This window comes from Solanum lycopersicum, chromosome 9 (genome assembly GCF_036512215.1).
Source record: "Solanum lycopersicum chromosome 9, SLM_r2.1".
NCBI lineage: Eukaryota > Viridiplantae > Streptophyta > Magnoliopsida > Solanales > Solanaceae > Solanum > Solanum lycopersicum.
In genome coordinates, this window is record NC_090808.1 from 68954777 (window position 1) to 68971385 (window position 16609).

The window sequence follows — 16609 nt, forward strand, 5'->3', positions numbered from 1 at the left end:
GTTTAAGAAAATAAAGAAGACTTTTGATCATGTGATCTCAAATTAAAGTTATGTCAAATGTATAAAATTACACTTTAATATTGTGGCCTTATATATGTTATCTAGAAAATTATTACCAAAAAAAAGAAAAATATAATTTTTTTGAAACACTGAATCAGAAAAAAAATAAAATTGTAGTCACTATTGTGAGTCACTTTAATTAAAGACAACATGGTCCTTTTGCCGCACCGCAATTTGGAAATTAAGATGTGCACTTATAGTAGCTAATTCAATTTTATTGGGTTCATGTGGGAGACGTTAAAATAATCGTATTGTTGAATATTTTATCTTTTTTACTTTTAATTTAATAGAGTGTTTTTATAACATGGTAAAAAATATCGCTTAATAAATCACACATTTGAAAACATGAACAATAGCCTGACACAAGTAAACATGCAAAGGTTTCGACATGTAAAAGGGGAGTTCTTGTGAGCATAGTTCATATTCATTTATCTCTAAAATGTATAAGGTGGAGGCTCAACGTATAATTTTTGAGACTCATTTTAGCTGTGCTCAAACATTATTCATTATTTTCTCGAGGACAATTTTTCTTAATTATACCTATACTGATTGCCACGAATATTAACATTTTTTTTTCAAGGTAATGTTTGATTTCCTGAAATATGTTACATTTGAGAGAAAAAAGAGATTAATCATTGCATTCATCCATAAAATACAATGTTATAATTTGGTTCATGAACTATCATTGGTATCTTGATCACAAATATATCTTTCCATTAATGTACAAATTTTACACAAAAAATACAATAAAAACCTTCAGAGCTTTATGGATCAATTGCTAAATGTAAGACAAATTCAAACAAATCGTATTTAGAATGAATAGGTTAAAAATATTTGAACTATTATACTTTCACGAGTTACATGTATCTAATAGCCGTATGTTCCTTTTATATCACCAAACAATAATTTCGTGTATATTAAAAAACCCACCATCACATAACTACATGTGTGTCTATTACACACCCAATTTACCTAAAAACAATGCCAACTAACGAGGGGGTTTTATTATAGAGAGAATTATTATTCCAAGCGTTAATATATTGAGATCTCTTTCACTCTTAATCAAATAAAATTCGAAATCAAAAAATGAAAAATGCAAGGGAGTATTAATTACAAGAAAATATGCTACTACATCATCCTTTCTCATTCGTGTCTGATATTCATATTGAAGTCTAACTAATTCAGGTTCACATCACATAAAATCTCGTTCATAAAAAAATATTCAAATATAAATGAGATTTGATTAAGCAAAATGACTAATCTTTTTCTACCCCATCATCGCTACCAACCAACCAACTCCTAGAAATAAATTTAAAAACATCACCTTAATGAAAAAATAAACTAAGCACTTCCAATTTTGAAAAGAAAATACATTCATCCAATCAAAATTTTAGATATTTTTTATTTATCAAATTTGTAGGTCTACCAAACCTCAATTTAATCCAATCAACTATTCAGATCTGAAACAAATCTTGACCGTCCATTTCCATCAGAGAAGCCTATTTATACCAATCACTTCCTTCCCTTATTTCTTGCAACACTCTTCTTCTTCCTTAAAACCCAAAGGAAGAAAAGAAAATCGCCTCTTTCTGTCAATTTCATCTCAAAATCTCCCATTTTCTCTCAGTTTTTCTCTTATACTCGCCTTACCCATGGCTCTACTCGTTGAGAAGACCACCTCTGGCCGCGAGTACAAGGTGAAGGACATGTCCCAGGCTGACTTCGGCAGGCTCGAAATCGAGCTTGCCGAAGTTGAAATGCCTGGTCTCATGGCTTCCCGTGCTGAATTTGGCCCTTCACAGCCCTTTAAAGGTGCAAAGATCACTGGATCTCTGCATATGACTATCCAAACTGCTGTTCTTATTGAAACCCTAACTGCTTTGGGTGCTGAAGTTAGATGGTGTTCTTGCAACATCTTCTCAACTCAGGACCATGCTGCAGCAGCCATTGCACGTGACAGTGCTGCTGTTTTTGCCTGGAAAGGTGAGACTTTGCAGGAGTACTGGTGGTGTACTGAGAGGGCACTTGATTGGGGTCCAGGTGGTGGTCCTGATCTGATTGTTGATGATGGAGGTGATGCTACTCTGTTGATTCATGAGGGTGTTAAGGCTGAAGAGGAGTTTGCTAAGAATGGAACAATCCCAGATCCTAGTTCTACTGATAATGTTGAGTTTCAACTTGTGCTTACTATTATTAAGGAGAGTTTAAAGACTGATCCTTTAAAATACACTAAGATGAAGGAGAGACTTGTTGGTGTTTCTGAGGAAACTACCACTGGTGTTAAGAGGCTTTACCAAATGCAGGCTAATGGAACTTTGCTTTTCCCTGCTATTAATGTTAATGACTCTGTTACCAAGAGCAAGGTATGTGTGTTTTGCTTACTCTGTTTTTGTTTCTTGTGTTTCAGATCTCTGCATTTTTGTTTTGTCAATTACTGTTTGAAATACAGATCTTATATGAATAGTTATATATTTTCTTGGATCTTATACAGATGAATTATACTTGAACTTAATAATGGGTTGATCTATACTAAGTATAGTATCAGTAATCAGTCGAAATTTATCCAAGAATCTCATTCCGGTAGATTATTTGTCGTAGTGGACTTTAGTAGCTTAAAGTTCACCAATTGGAAGATTGTCACTTGAATTATAATAGGAACATATTTCATTTGATCTTTCTTGTTAATCTGATAATAGATGGTTACTTAAATGTCTGATCTTTGGTACAACTTTCCACTTACTAATATGCTGATGAATTGCAGCTGTGATTAGGTTAGATATGTATACTTATATGTCCTGTAATTGGCTAATGGAAGTCTGATTCAATTAAGATGCTTGTTGTTGTAGATCTTGTTTAGATAAGATAATGTTAGCTTATGGACTGATGGTTGTATTGATTCTTTTGGTGTTTCAGTTTGACAACTTGTACGGATGCCGCCACTCACTTCCCGATGGTCTCATGAGGGCTACTGATGTTATGATTGCTGGAAAGGTTGCCCTTGTTGCTGGTTATGGAGATGTCGGCAAGGGATGTGCTGCTGCCATGAAACAAGCTGGTGCACGCGTTATTGTGACTGAGATTGATCCAATCTGTGCTCTCCAGGCTACCATGGAAGGTCTCCAGGTTCTTCCTCTTGAGGATGTTGTTTCTGAGGTTGATATCTTTGTGACCACCACTGGTAACAAGGACATCATCATGGTTGACCACATGAGGAAGATGAAGAACAATGCCATCGTCTGCAACATTGGTCACTTTGACAATGAAATCGACATGCATGGTCTTGAGACCTTCCCTGGTGTGAAGAGGATCACAATCAAGCCTCAAACCGACAGATGGGTTTTCCCAGACACCAACAGTGGCATCATTGTGTTGGCCGAGGGTCGTCTCATGAACTTGGGATGTGCCACAGGACACCCCAGTTTTGTGATGTCTTGCTCTTTCACTAACCAAGTCATTGCCCAACTCGAGTTGTGGAATGAGAAGAGCAGTGGTAAATACGAGAAGAAGGTATACGTTTTGCCAAAGCACCTTGACGAGAAGGTTGCTGCCCTTCATCTTGGAAAGCTCGGAGCCAAACTTACCAAACTTACCAAGGATCAAGCTGACTACATTAGCGTACCAGTTGAGGGTCCTTACAAGCCTGCTCACTACAGGTACTGAGGGAAGACAATTTGACAGTGGAACAATATTGTCGCGGCATGATTATTTTGCTTTCAATATTTTGAGTTTGTTTAGGATGATAGTGTGTTTTGATTATTGTTGGGGATATATTTGTGCATGTTTTGCTGAAAGTTTGAAAAAGACCAAAATGTTTTAAATAATATTTGAGTTATGGTTGATGGTGTTCCAAGTTACCTTCATTTGCCTTTGTGTTATGATTTTGGTTCTTGAATTCAATGTGAACTAGTGACACCCTCGCTTAAAGAAGGGTCCCATGTCAACGTACAAGTAATGTTGGGTATATAAGTAAACTAACCTTATAATAACGCACTTTAAACCCACCACGCAGGCCCAAGGCAAAGAGCGAACAATATTACTAGCGGATTAACTTGAAAGACTATTTTGGTGGAAAGGAAATCCCATGGCCACCAACCACCACCTAATTTTCTTTGTTGTCGTTTTAAGCCTAACTTTCACCTGCCAAAATCCAAAGAGATAAGAAAGCAACCGTTCAATTGTTTAATATACTAACATCTAGTTTGAATTTATAGTTTGTTTGATAGAGTGCATAAAAATAGTTTGATTTGGTGCAATAGGAGCAATTTTATACAAAAGATGAACATAGTACATAAATCTACTTTTTAATTTAATTTTTGTTTATATCAGTGCGTCCAATTTTAGATATGGACAAGTATATATATATATATATATATATATATATATTGATAACATCAATAATTTGAAGAGACAAATGTGTCCCTTCTTTAAGTTCATCCTTTGCTTCACATATGAATATGTTTACATTATAATTCGAGATAACTTTCAGTCAAAAATCTAAAATAAATCAAATAAATTGAAACGTGAGCATATAAAGATTAATCATGACAGATATTTTTTTAAGTAAAATTTTTCCCAATCTTTGATTCCATTACATGATTCGCATGCTTCGTATAATAATAATAATAATAATAATAATAATATAAAAGAAGCACTAATCATGAAATTATTCCACGTTAATCAGGTATTAACAACTTTTAAGTAAAAATTTTCCGAATGTTGATTCCCATGTGTTTCATATTAAAAAAGCAAAGATTAGCATTTGGGCCAGTAGGATTAGGACACGTTTCACGTTATACTTTCCTTAATTAGACAAATTTGTTGGATTCCACAAACAGAGAGATTATTATGAAATATATAAAACCAATCATGTTTGCCTTTGACATTTCACAATTCTAAAACTTCAACAACCTTGAATTCTTAATTTCAGGTAATACTATGAATTTTATCATTTATATACATATTTTTATTACATTTTGTTAGTATTTATTATCTTCATGTATTTTATCTAACATTTACCTCGGATCTTATAAGCTTAACAATCCTCACTTCATGAATTGACTTAATTTTATGATTGAGTTAGGTCCGATCATATTACTAAAAATTGAGGCTAATTTATATTGTAAAATATGTAATTTTTTATTCATTTTTTCACTGGATCAATTCATGCCGTGAAACAGATTCTTACTGAAATACTAAAAAATATCTTAATTTGTCCTTATGAAAACACTAGTATTATTTTTCTTCTCTCAAAATATTTATAGAAATAGCCACCGGAAATTTTTCAGGGGAATTCAAAGAAAAAGTAATAACTTTTTAGCTGTGGATGTTTTATTTTTTCTTGTCATGGTTGGTAGCGGTTAGACTTTCCTGTTATATTGTTCACGCTTTATATATAATATATCCTACTTTGAGGCATATTTGTGTTAATTAGAATAATATTCCATAATTTTCGAATAAACTAATATCTTCTTATATGATCTTGAACAATCCTGGATATTAATTTTTCCTTTGTTATTGTAAAGCTGCAGAATTTCACTAGACAAGTTAATTGGTTCAGATGAAGAAAAATAGTTCACTTATTCTTATGACCTGTTTGGTTGTTCTGCTAATTTGTGTGAAATCAAGTAATGGACATTTTCATATAGGGAGAAATTTACTGAGCAACCAAACAGATAGTTATTATGCAGTAATATTTGATGCTGGAAGCAGTGGAAGTAGAGTTCATGTTTTTCGTTTTAGTCAAAATTTGGATTTACTCCCTATTGGTGAATATGGACTTGAAGTTTTTGATAAGGTACGTTGTTTTGATCTCAAATATTAGTCGTTTTGACAAATTAATTTAACGTATTTCAAAATATTCTAAAGTTTTAGAAAAATAGCTTAAGATTGAATACACAACGAAATATGGATTGTGTTTAGTTTTTTTTTTGTTTCTCATTCGATGTTTGATATTTTTCTTTCTGGACTTGATTAATTTGGATTTATATCGAAAATTGCAGGTTAAACCAGGGTTGAGTTCATATGAAAATGATCCAAAAGCAGCTGCTAAATCATTAGAGCCTCTTCTATTAAAAGCTGAAAGTGTTGTTCCTATAAACTTGCACCCTGATACACCTGTGGAACTTGGGGTTAGTATTGTAATTTTTACACTATCAGTATAACGTAATCGATTGTTATACGCGATTTGTATTTGTTATACTTGAGTCAAGGATTTTTCGAAAATAGTCCTTTTACACTTTTGAGATGGTGATAAGATATGCGTATATTCTATCCTCCCTAGACCTCACTCATAGAATTTCACTGAATATATTGTCGTTATAAACGATTTATTAACTCTCAAAATACTTAAGTTAATTTTGTTAAAGAACAAAAATATATTCACAATGATAAATACTTTAAGAATGAATAAGTTTAATTAAAATAGAAATAATTAACTAAAAAGATAAAGTATTTACTAAATGGCCTTAATAATTTATATTCTTATCTTATCAAAATTTTTATCTTAATGGTTAATAATACAGGCAACTGCAGGCTTAAGAATGTTAAAAGGCAATGCTGCAGAAAGAATTATGCAATCGGTACAATTTAATTCATTTTTTTGGCTATAATTGTAATTATAAATGCCACTAACCTAATTAATTGTTTGGTAATTATTTGTTTTATTATGTTAATTAATATTTTTTCAAAGGTGAGAAATATGCTGAAGAATGAAAGCATATTTGAATACAAGGATGAAAGGGTTTCTATCCTTAGTGGAACTCAAGAAGGTTCTTATCTTTGGGTAAGTATTTTCTCCCTTGAGTTCGGGATATGAAATTGTCTTTTAGTTCAAAGCGTTTTTTACTTTCAAAGTAAAAAAAAAAAAAATTATATGAAAATTTAGATTAGTCAAACTATAAAGCAAGATTAATGTTCCATGTGAAAAAAAAAATAATTAAAAAAGTCTTTTTTTCGCCTTTTGATCACTTTATCGATAAAAATAATCATAATTCACTTTCTTATTTTGTTGTGTTGAACTGTGCAATCTTATTATCTTAAAGCTCTTAATCACATTTTTAACATGTTTATTCCCGTGCGAGCCTGTTTTTCTTTCAAAGACCAACCGCTTATATATCAATTTTTTTCTTTTGATAACGGATGACAGTGAGATTCAATCCCAATACTTTCATGACTCTATCTATTCTAATACCATATTGAATTATAAGACCGTCCCATCTAAAAACTTAAACTTTTAAGTTAAAAGAAAACACACTTTTATTTACTTTTAACCATATATAATTCTTAACATGTTTGCTTGTTTTTTTCAATAATTTTTTTTTTAGGTTGGCTTGAATTATTTATTAAAAACTTTGGGTAAAAGCTACCAAAATACAGCAGCTACTATAGATCTTGGAGGTGGATCAGTACAAATGGCTTTTGCTTTATCAAAGGAAAATTCAGAAAAAGCCCCCAAAAATTTAGATGGAGAGAATTATGTGTTGCATAAATCCCTCATGGGAGCTAATTATTACCTTTATGTTCATAGGTAAAATTACTTTTAAATGTCGTTGAATTCTATCTTTTAACTTCTTCGTACATTTACTTCTTTATATAAAAATTCTGACTCTGTTGCTATACATAAAATTATAACTTTTTATGCAGTTATTTGAACTATGGTTTACTAGCATCAAGAGCTGAAATTCTTAAAGTTTCAAGAAACTCTACTAGTCCATGCATTTTGAAGGGCACTGATGGTACATAACCATTTAAATATAACACCGTTTGAATAGGCACAAAGTTTTAAGATTTATTGTTTAAACAAATCATAAATACAATAACATATTGAGTGAAATCTTACTGGTGTATGCAGACCTTAATTTTTGAGGAAAAATATAGATATTTATATAAATTCAAATTATCTCTTTACAAATTTAACCATAATATATACTATTTTATTTGAAGGTTACTACACATTTGGGGGAGTAGCATACAAAGCTTCACCTTTACCAAATGGTTCAAGTTTAAGAAAATGCAAGGCAATTGTGTGGAAGACACTTAAGTTAAATGCACCATGTAAATATCACACTTGTACCTTTAATGGTGTGTGGAATGGTGGAGGTCTTGATGCTATCAAGAATATATATATTTCATCATTTTTCTTTGATATGGCTTCTGAGGTAATATAAATAACTATTCGTTAATTCTTAATTCCCAAAGTTGAAGAACGTAACATAGATATCAGCAGAGGCCAAGATAAAGAACACGTTACATTATTGAGCACATTATTATAACATGAATTATTATATTACAGGTTAATATTGTTGATCCAAAAGCATCATCTGGCAAAGCTAAGCCAATACAATACCTAAATGCAGCCAAGATTGCTTGCAAGCTAAAAGCTGAAGAAGTAAAATATGTGTTCCCTAATGTGGATAGTAAAGATCTCCCATATCTTTGCATGGATATGATTTACCAATTCTCTTTACTTGTGGATGGATTTGGTAAGTATTGGTATAACGATGTCGTTTGTTTAAATATTTTTTGGCTAGTATAAAGAACATATAACCTAATATATAAAGTTAAAAACCGATTCTCTAATAAATTGATAGTTATATATAATGAAATGATATTGTAGAGGATAACAGTTACATAGAGCTGTAACAATAAAGTCGCTCAATATTACTACATGATCATTATAAGTAATAAGTTTATCTTGATATATGGGTAGACTTTGTTGTTATAGCAGGTAAAGTTTATCGACTTTATTATTATACTCTCTCTATATCATCTTATGTGATCGAATGTGTATAATGTATAAAATATCTTTTGATTCTTGCGTTGAAATATGTCACATAGAGTAAAGTTAAAAAGGTAAAATACAGTAGAAAGTTTTTCTTTTATACAAACTAAAAAAGGATAAGTTTGTGTAAAAAGTCAAATAAATAAAGTTTTGTTGTAAATCCATTGTATATGTGGATGATCCATTAGAGTTATCCAACAATTAATTAGATTCATGTATTAGTGTTTCCAATGTGATAAGATATCAAGGTGATATGAACCTTGATGATAACTATGTAAATTTCAAGGTGACCTTTGACTATGATATCTCAACACTATAAATAGAGATATCATTCACCATTGTATGATATACTTGAATAAGAAAGATTATCTCCTCTATCTTATACTTCTTGTCTTTTTCATCTTATATTCTGAGCTTTCTTTACAACAAGTTTTAGTTAATTTATTTTTTTGATTATTTTTCAGGTTTGAATCGTCATAGAGAGATTACATTGGTGCATGATATTAATTACAAAAATAATCGTGTGGAAGCAGCATGGCCATTGGGTTGTGCAATTGACGTAGTCTCATCATCATCTTTGAGGACTCACATTTCATCTTCTTAATTAAATATTATTTCTAATTAATTAGATTGCCTTAAAAAGTATCATACAATACTAATATTATTCATTTGTGAGTTAATGCTTTGTAATGCCTTGCGTTTCTCTTGTTTAATTAATTTACACCTTATTGGATGATCGGTACATATCATTTTATAATATATCGAATCGAATTATATTGTATTATTTTAATAAATGTAATATTTGATATATGTGTAGACTAAATAAATAAATAAAATTATTAAAACTTGATAAAAATTGAACGGTTAAGTTATGACTTCTTATCAATTCGTTTTGACTCATCTCATTCGTTTTGATCCATTTTGACTCATTCAAATTTAATTTAACTCGTCAAGTTGTTATTTAGTGGCAATTCAAGAGCGGATTACAATAAAAATAATCTTTAGCGGCATTACATATTAACATTAATAAAGAGTGCTTAAGTCTTGATCGATATTAGTTAAGTGCCTTTAGAACCAATATCGCAAAAGGTTTTAGAAACATATATAAAGAGTGTCAATTGTCGCTAAAAATACATACTCCCTCTGTCCCTTTTTCCTTGTCCACTTTTGAATTGGCACACCTATTAAGAAAATAACTAATGACGTAGTGAGTTTACCATTTTACCCTTATTAATTATGAAGTGGATGAAAAGTTCTATATTTTTAAAGTAATTAGTCATTTAATTGTGGATATAATAGGTAAAAAAATTGTCGTTTTCTAATTTATGAAAACGGACAAGTAATTAGGGACAACTATAAAAGGAAAAATGGATAAGTAATGAAGGAAGAAAATAGTATTTAGCAGCATTTAAGAATTAATTATCATTAATAATTATTTTTATTATAGTGCGGTAATTAATTAAGGTATAGTGGAACATCATGACGTATTAGTTGTATTTTATTTTATTTTTTAAAAAGGAAAGAGGAAAAGTCAGAAGTTGCAATACTATATTTGTTCTCCAATAAATAAAATAAAAATTAGCAAATCACATTATATAAGAAAGAAATCATTTACTTTCTATAACTATCCTTTCATTAATACAATATGCAACTTGTATTAACCTTTGGTGGGGAATTCAATTACTACTCACTTTTTGTGTAATCGTAATATTGTTATTTTAATGTGCATCATTATAATGGGTGCACATTAAAATGGACAAATTAAAATGAACGGAGAGGAAGTATTTTGCGAAAGAGTTAATAAGGTAAAATAATAAATTTACTATATTAATTATTATTTTTTTAAGAGGCGTTTCAAATTAAAATTTAATGAATAAAAAGGGATGATAAGAGTATATACTTTGTGTATGGAGATTTATGTCTTTGCTTTGACTAGTTCTTGAGATGTTAAAAGAAATTTCAAATAATATTAATTTGATTTTCATGACCAAACACACACCTGTCGATCTCAATTACGTAAAATCTCTATAAAAGAATGTCTCTAAGTCAACTACTAGTTAGACGATTCATGAAGAACTTATATTATAAGAAAATATTCAAAAAGGAGAAAAAAAAAATGAAGGAGAAAAAAGAGGAGGTAAATAGCGTGTATATTTATGATACATTAAGTAAGCAATATAGTTGTTTATGTAAAATACTAATTGCAAAGAATCAATTAGGAATTTGGTTGAAAATAGAATTAAGTACTATTAATATTTTCTATATTATCATTGTAACTAATTCTTTTTAAAAGTCTTCATATTTATTTATAAAAAAAGTCCTAATTTTTTGAAAAAGTGAATTGATAAAATTATATCCGTTTATGATTTTTTAAGCACCATACAAAATGAAAAAGTGATCAACTAATGGGATACCAAAAGTATTAGATTACTCTCTCCATGTTATCGTAATATTATCATTTTATTTATTGCTAATGGATCTGTGTCATTACACTGGACAAATTAAAGTGAACGAGTGTATCGATAGCAAATTAAATTTCTTACTTAGGATCAACAAGCATTGTAATGCAATAGAAAGTACTCATTCATCTTTAATTAGACTCTTGGGTTTGAGCTTCCCTTGATATAAAGTCCTTTTTTTAGGAAATACTTTATCTCCGATGTAAATTTTTTTGGTGCAAATCTAAATTTATGAAGTTCCAATGAGGTACCAACAACAAGTAAAAAATTAAATCAAATAAAAAGAAGGAAAAATGCACAAGTACCCTCCTAGACTATGACCAAAATTCGAAAGACACACCTTAACTAAACTAAGGTCCTATTACTCACTGAATTTTATTATTATTTTTTTTTGTAATTTTATACAACTTTTCTCTTACGTGGCACACTCCATGACTCCACATAATTGAGACGCACGGGAGATATTTGGGTGTCACGTAAGCCAAAAAGATACACAAAATTACAAAAGAAATAAGTACATGAGGTAATAGGACCTTAGAATAGTTAAGGTAAATCTATGAGAATTTGATCATAGTCTAGGTAGGTACTTGTGCATTTTATTAATTTTTTATTTTTAAAAAATTCAACATGAATATAACAACAATTTTAAAGAATTCGAATAATTTAGATTAAAATAACATATTAAAAAGGAAATTAAAGTGAAAGAGAAGAAAGATGAGGCAATACCAAAATATGATAATCTTAATAAAAACATCATTGATGAGGCAATACCAAAATATGATAATCTTAATAAAAACATCATGACATATTTCTTGTATTATTTTAATAATAAAAAATAAAAGAAGAGGAGAAGTAAGAAGTCGTAAAATTTGAAGTCCAAGTTGCAATAATACTATATTTGTTCTGCAATAAATTATTCACTTTGAGTGTAACCGTAATATTGTTATTTTTTATTTACTATATATCTCGTTATAAATGAACAGAGACTGAGAGTAAACAAATTAAATTTCTTACTTGCATAAGTTAAATCTAATATTATATTGAGCTTTATTGATTTCATTCATGAATACTCAACGGGATTCATCTTCCCACTTGTCTTATGATGTGTTTCAGAGGTGAAGATACTCGCAAAAACTTCACGAGTCATCTTTATTTTCGATTATGTCAAGTTGGAGTGAATACTTACATAGATGATGAGGAATTGAGAAAGGGAGACGTCATTTCAAACGAACTTGACAAAGCAATTGAACAATCTAGAATTTCCATTGTTGTTTTCTCAAAAAATTATGCTTCGTCTAGTTGGTGTCTTGATGAACTTGTAAAAATTCTCGAATGCAGAGCGAAGTTAAATCAGGTCGTTTTGCCTATTTTCTATGACGTTGATCCTTCTCAAGTGCGAAAGCAATCTGGATCCTTTGGAGAAGCTTTCGCAAAACAAAAGCAACGATTATTTGGAGCTGAAATAATGGAAAAGTGGAAAGCAGCACTCACTGAAGCTGCAAATTTATCTGGATGGGATTTGCGAAATATTGCTGATGGGTAAAACTTCTTAATCTAACTATAGAATTTTGAATTTAAGAATTCGCCTAAGCCTATAAATTTTGAAACATTGCAAAATTTCTTAAAACTCAGTGCCCAATCAAACTAACAGAGTACATAATAATAATCGATGATCTGATAAAATAACAGCAATTAACCTGTTAAATGTAGTTTAGAATCTATTAATAGCATAAAAATACCAATATGTATAAATAAATTTTGTTCTCTAACCTGGAGTCGCTGTTGTCTGTTGGCTATTGATTTTGTTTTGTTCATTAGATGATATCAAATATCAAAGTGTTGTGTTGCTTGTTTTTTACTTTTAACTTTTGTTGTTGCTATAAAATCACAGGCATGAATCAAAATTTATTGAAAGTATTATAAAACAAGTTCTTCAAGAGGTCAACCAGACACCTCTAGATGTTGCTCATTACCCAATTGGATTAGATTCTTCTATCCAACATCTAGAGTTGTTACTTCAAAGTGGATGTGAGCATGAAGTTCGTATGGTCGGTATATGTGGCGTTGGTGGTATTGGAAAAACAACTCTGGCAAAAGCCATCTACAATCGAATATTTCAGCAGTTTGATGGTAGTTGCTTCCTCTCAGACGTTAGATCAAAAACTGAAGAATTTGGTCTAGTCAAACTTCAAGAGAAACTACTTAATCAAATCCTCAAAAGTAAGGAATTTGAAGTTGATAGTGTTGCTGAAGGTGTTAATCTCATCAAAGCGAGACTTGGGTCTCAGAAGGTTCTAATTGTTCTTGATGACGTAGATCATAGAAGCCAATTAGAATCGTTAGCAAGAGAAAAAAGTTGGTTTGGCTCTGGTAGTGCAATAATTATTACAACCCGAGACGAGCATTTGCTGTATGGGCTTGGAACAAGTGAGATATACCAGGCCAAACTTTTAACTGACAACGAAGCTCAACAACTTTTTTCGCGTCATGCTTTCAACAGTTTGTCTCCACCACAAGAATACGATGAGCTGGCACAAGACGTAATACAGTATTCAGGTGGGTTACCATTAGCTCTTGTGACATTAGGGTCACATTTCCAAGGGAGATCCATAGAGGAATGGAGACACGAGTTCAAAAAACTAAGAGCAATTCCTCATTGTGATATTCAAAAGATTCTCAAAATAAGCTTTGATGGACTTGATGACAATACTCAGAGTGTTTTCCTTGATATAACATGCGCCTTCCATGGATGTTACGAGGATGAAGTGACCAAAACATTGAATGCGTGTGGTTTTTATACTGAAAGTGCAATTTCGACCTTAGTCCAAAGGAACTTGCTCCAAAGGGATTGCCGTTATTTGGTGATGCATGATCTAGTGCGGGATATGGGAAGAGAAATCGTTCGATTGGAATCACCTCGAGACTCAGGAAAACGGAGTAGATTGTTCAACCCTCAAGAAGTCCGTGATGTTCTACAAGGAAATAAAGTCGGTAAATTCGTATCATCTTTGTTTGATATACATTATATTTGCTTATAATTTAAGTTGTTACCACAAAAACTCATTTCATTGGTGCTCAATACTTCTCTAGCTAGTAAATTATCTCTAGTTGTTTGGTAACCACTCTGTACTTGAAATGAGTCAATCAAATAAAATTCGGCTATTTAACAATAATATAAATTGATTTGTTGAAAGATATAATGTGTAAATTTAATTTCTTGGTAGATAATTTTTGTTCTCTTTAATTGGTATAAAACATTTCTCTCTCTTAGTTTCTTATACTTAACATGGTCTTATGGTACTTCTCCTTTTACTAAATTACAGGGTTCTGAAAATGTAGAAGTACTGGTGGTAGAACGACGGGCATTAAAGGGTGTGAAGCTGAGCATCAAAGCATTTCAGAAAATGATAAATCTTAGGGTGCTTAAAATCGACGACTTATATATTAGTGGAGATTTTGAGCTATTATCCAAGGAGCTCAGATGGTTGTCTTGGAAAGGATGTCCTTTAAAATACATACCATCAAATTTTCCAGCTGAAAAGCTTGTAGTTCTGAATATGGAAGGGAGCGATGTCCAAGACTTTGGTTTGAATTTGCAGGTTCATTACTCATTTTTGCAATTTCATGTGTACTGTTATATCGCAATTACGTGAAAGACAATGTTCATTGGAATTGTATTTTGTTTACTTTTTAGTGTTGTAGAAGTTTGAAGGAGCTGAATCTCTCTGATTGCAAGCGCCTCAGAAGTACTCCAAACTTCAGCGGTTCTAGAAGTCTCAAGATTTTGTCGTTTGAGAATTGCTCAAGTCTAAAGGAGATCCATCCATCAATAGGAAATTTGGAAAGTCTAATTGAACTTCAATTGAGTGGTTGCAAAAAGATTACGGATCTTCCGAGCAGCATATGCCAGCTAAAATCCCTTGAATACTTGTGCATTAATGACTGCTTATCTTTACAAACACTTCCAGTTGACATTGGAGATATGCAAAACCTAGTAATTCTTCATGCATGGTGTACAGGGATAAAACAATTGCCAGTATCTGTTGAAATGCTAAGAAATCTTGAACATTTGCAAATGGGAAGTCGAAATTTAGAGGCCAAAAGGAGTTTTTCTCGAAGAAGAAGAAGAGTCCGCCGCATAGAATCCTTGCCAATTTTTATTTTTCATTTAAGCCTTCCATATTTTGGTTTCTCCGAGCATGATATTCCTAGAGATATTGGAAGATTATCCAACTTACGTTATTTAGATTTGAGGGGCAACAATTTCCTCTATCTACCCTTTGATTTTTCCAAATTACCGTTGTTGATTTCCTTGTTTTTGAATGATTGTAAGCATCTTCAAACACTCCCATCACTATCAAATTTAGACTACCTTGAAAATCTTTATCTTAGTAATTGCCAAAAACTGGTCAAGATTACAGGGTTGGACTACCTCCCGTCAATAAAGAAGATCAACATGATTGATTGTACTTCCCTGCAGAATCAATTCAATGAAGGCTTCTTTAGTGCCATTGCTCTATCAATTCCGTCTATAAAATATGCAGATATTAAGGTTTAGTCCCTCTTCTTCTCTCTCATATCACATTATTAATGATATTTGTCTTGATTAATATGTTTGCTGAAGCTGCAGTTACAAATTTATGTCGAAAGCAATGAGATTCCAGATTGGTGCAACAATAAAGTAACAGCTTCATCTATTTGTTTGACTATGCCCACAGTACAGAATAATGAGTATAACTTCTTCGGAATGGTTCTCTGGTTTGTTTCCCACTTTTGCAATGTAACCACCCGTCTTCAAAAGTTTGATGTTACTATTGACGAGCCTTCAGGTTTTTTCTGGAATTGGAGTTTCTATGTACCTGAGAGTCAGGGAGAAGTATCATGTGTATATTACTTCTCTTTCTCAAATGGTAGACCTTTTAATGACCTGGACATCATCAAAGGCGGGGAACAGCTACGAGTAGAGGATGGCAGTGACGGAGGCATAATAAAGAAGATAGGAGTACATCTGTTATATTTAGATCAACATGGTAATGTTACTTCTTTCCCGGCAGTTGTGGATGATTCTTATACTCCCAAGTCCCAACCCACAAAGATCGATCTTTGATTTGGGCTGATATAAATTTTTAAGCTGACAAAATGTTGACAAGCAAACTACATATTATAATTTTCAGCGCCTCATACTATATCAATCATGAAATTTTCAGTGAAATGTGCTACTGTAACGAGGTTTGACTGTACTAGTATAATGTGAAACCATCATCGTACGAGACATGCCGCCCTTACCTGCAAGGTGGGGCATTTTCATCAG

The 16609-nt window shown here is 31.6% G+C and overlaps 3 protein-coding genes across 4 annotated transcripts; all 3 read left to right on the forward strand.

Annotated features, from left to right (window-relative positions):
- Positions 1 to 1363: 1363 nt before the first annotated feature.
- On the forward strand, positions 1364 to 3914 carry LOC101248518 (adenosylhomocysteinase). The gene is made up of 2 exons (XM_004247839.5): positions 1364 to 2423; positions 2974 to 3914. The coding sequence occupies exons 1-2, from the start codon at positions 1713 to 1715 to the stop codon at positions 3718 to 3720; spliced, it is 1458 nt and encodes a 485-aa protein (XP_004247887.1). The 5' UTR covers positions 1364 to 1712; the 3' UTR covers positions 3721 to 3914.
- Positions 3915 to 4907: 993 nt separating this feature from the next.
- LOC101249402 (apyrase-like) lies at positions 4908 to 9623 on the forward strand. 2 transcript variants are annotated; one of them, XM_026032824.2, is made up of 10 exons: positions 4908 to 4987; positions 5589 to 5854; positions 6060 to 6188; positions 6582 to 6638; positions 6749 to 6841; positions 7383 to 7585; positions 7702 to 7793; positions 8002 to 8216; positions 8351 to 8540; positions 9304 to 9623. In XM_026032824.2, exons 2-10 carry the CDS (start codon positions 5618 to 5620, stop codon positions 9441 to 9443), a joined length of 1356 nt encoding a protein of 451 aa, XP_025888609.2. In that variant the 5' UTR covers positions 4908 to 4987; positions 5589 to 5617; the 3' UTR covers positions 9444 to 9623. The 2 variants fall into 2 exon arrangements, with proteins under 2 accessions (XP_025888609.2, XP_069144898.1); XM_069288797.1 differs by having other exon boundaries at positions 4943 to 4987; positions 5583 to 5854.
- Positions 9624 to 12291: 2668 nt separating this feature from the next.
- Positions 12292 to 16510, forward strand: LOC101248239 (disease resistance protein RUN1). Its single transcript, XM_026032946.2, is given in 6 exon segments — positions 12292 to 12404; positions 12406 to 12837; positions 13190 to 14285; positions 14622 to 14897; positions 14993 to 15850; positions 15923 to 16510. Coding segments are annotated over 6 exon segments (3189 nt in total). The 5' UTR covers positions 12292 to 12360; the 3' UTR covers positions 16406 to 16510.
- The last annotated feature ends 99 nt before the right edge of the window (positions 16511 to 16609 follow it).

Excerpts from the sequence above, each read along its gene's own strand:
- LOC101249402 (XM_026032824.2), top strand. The coding sequence starts at position 5,618 with ATGAAGAAAAATAGTTCACTTATTCTTATGACCTGTTTGGTTGTTCTG. Across the intron at positions 7,586-7,701 it reads TATTACCTTTATGTTCATAG|TTATTTGAACTATGGTTTAC; the intron begins GTAAAATTACTT and ends CTTTTTATGCAG. Across the intron at positions 7,794-8,001 it reads CATTTTGAAGGGCACTGATG|GTTACTACACATTTGGGGGA; the intron begins GTACATAACCAT and ends TTTTATTTGAAG.
- LOC101248518 (XM_004247839.5), top strand. The coding sequence starts at position 1,713 with ATGGCTCTACTCGTTGAGAAGACCACCTCTGGCCGCGAGTACAAGGTG. Across the intron at positions 2,424-2,973 it reads ACTCTGTTACCAAGAGCAAG|TTTGACAACTTGTACGGATG; the intron begins GTATGTGTGTTT and ends TTGGTGTTTCAG.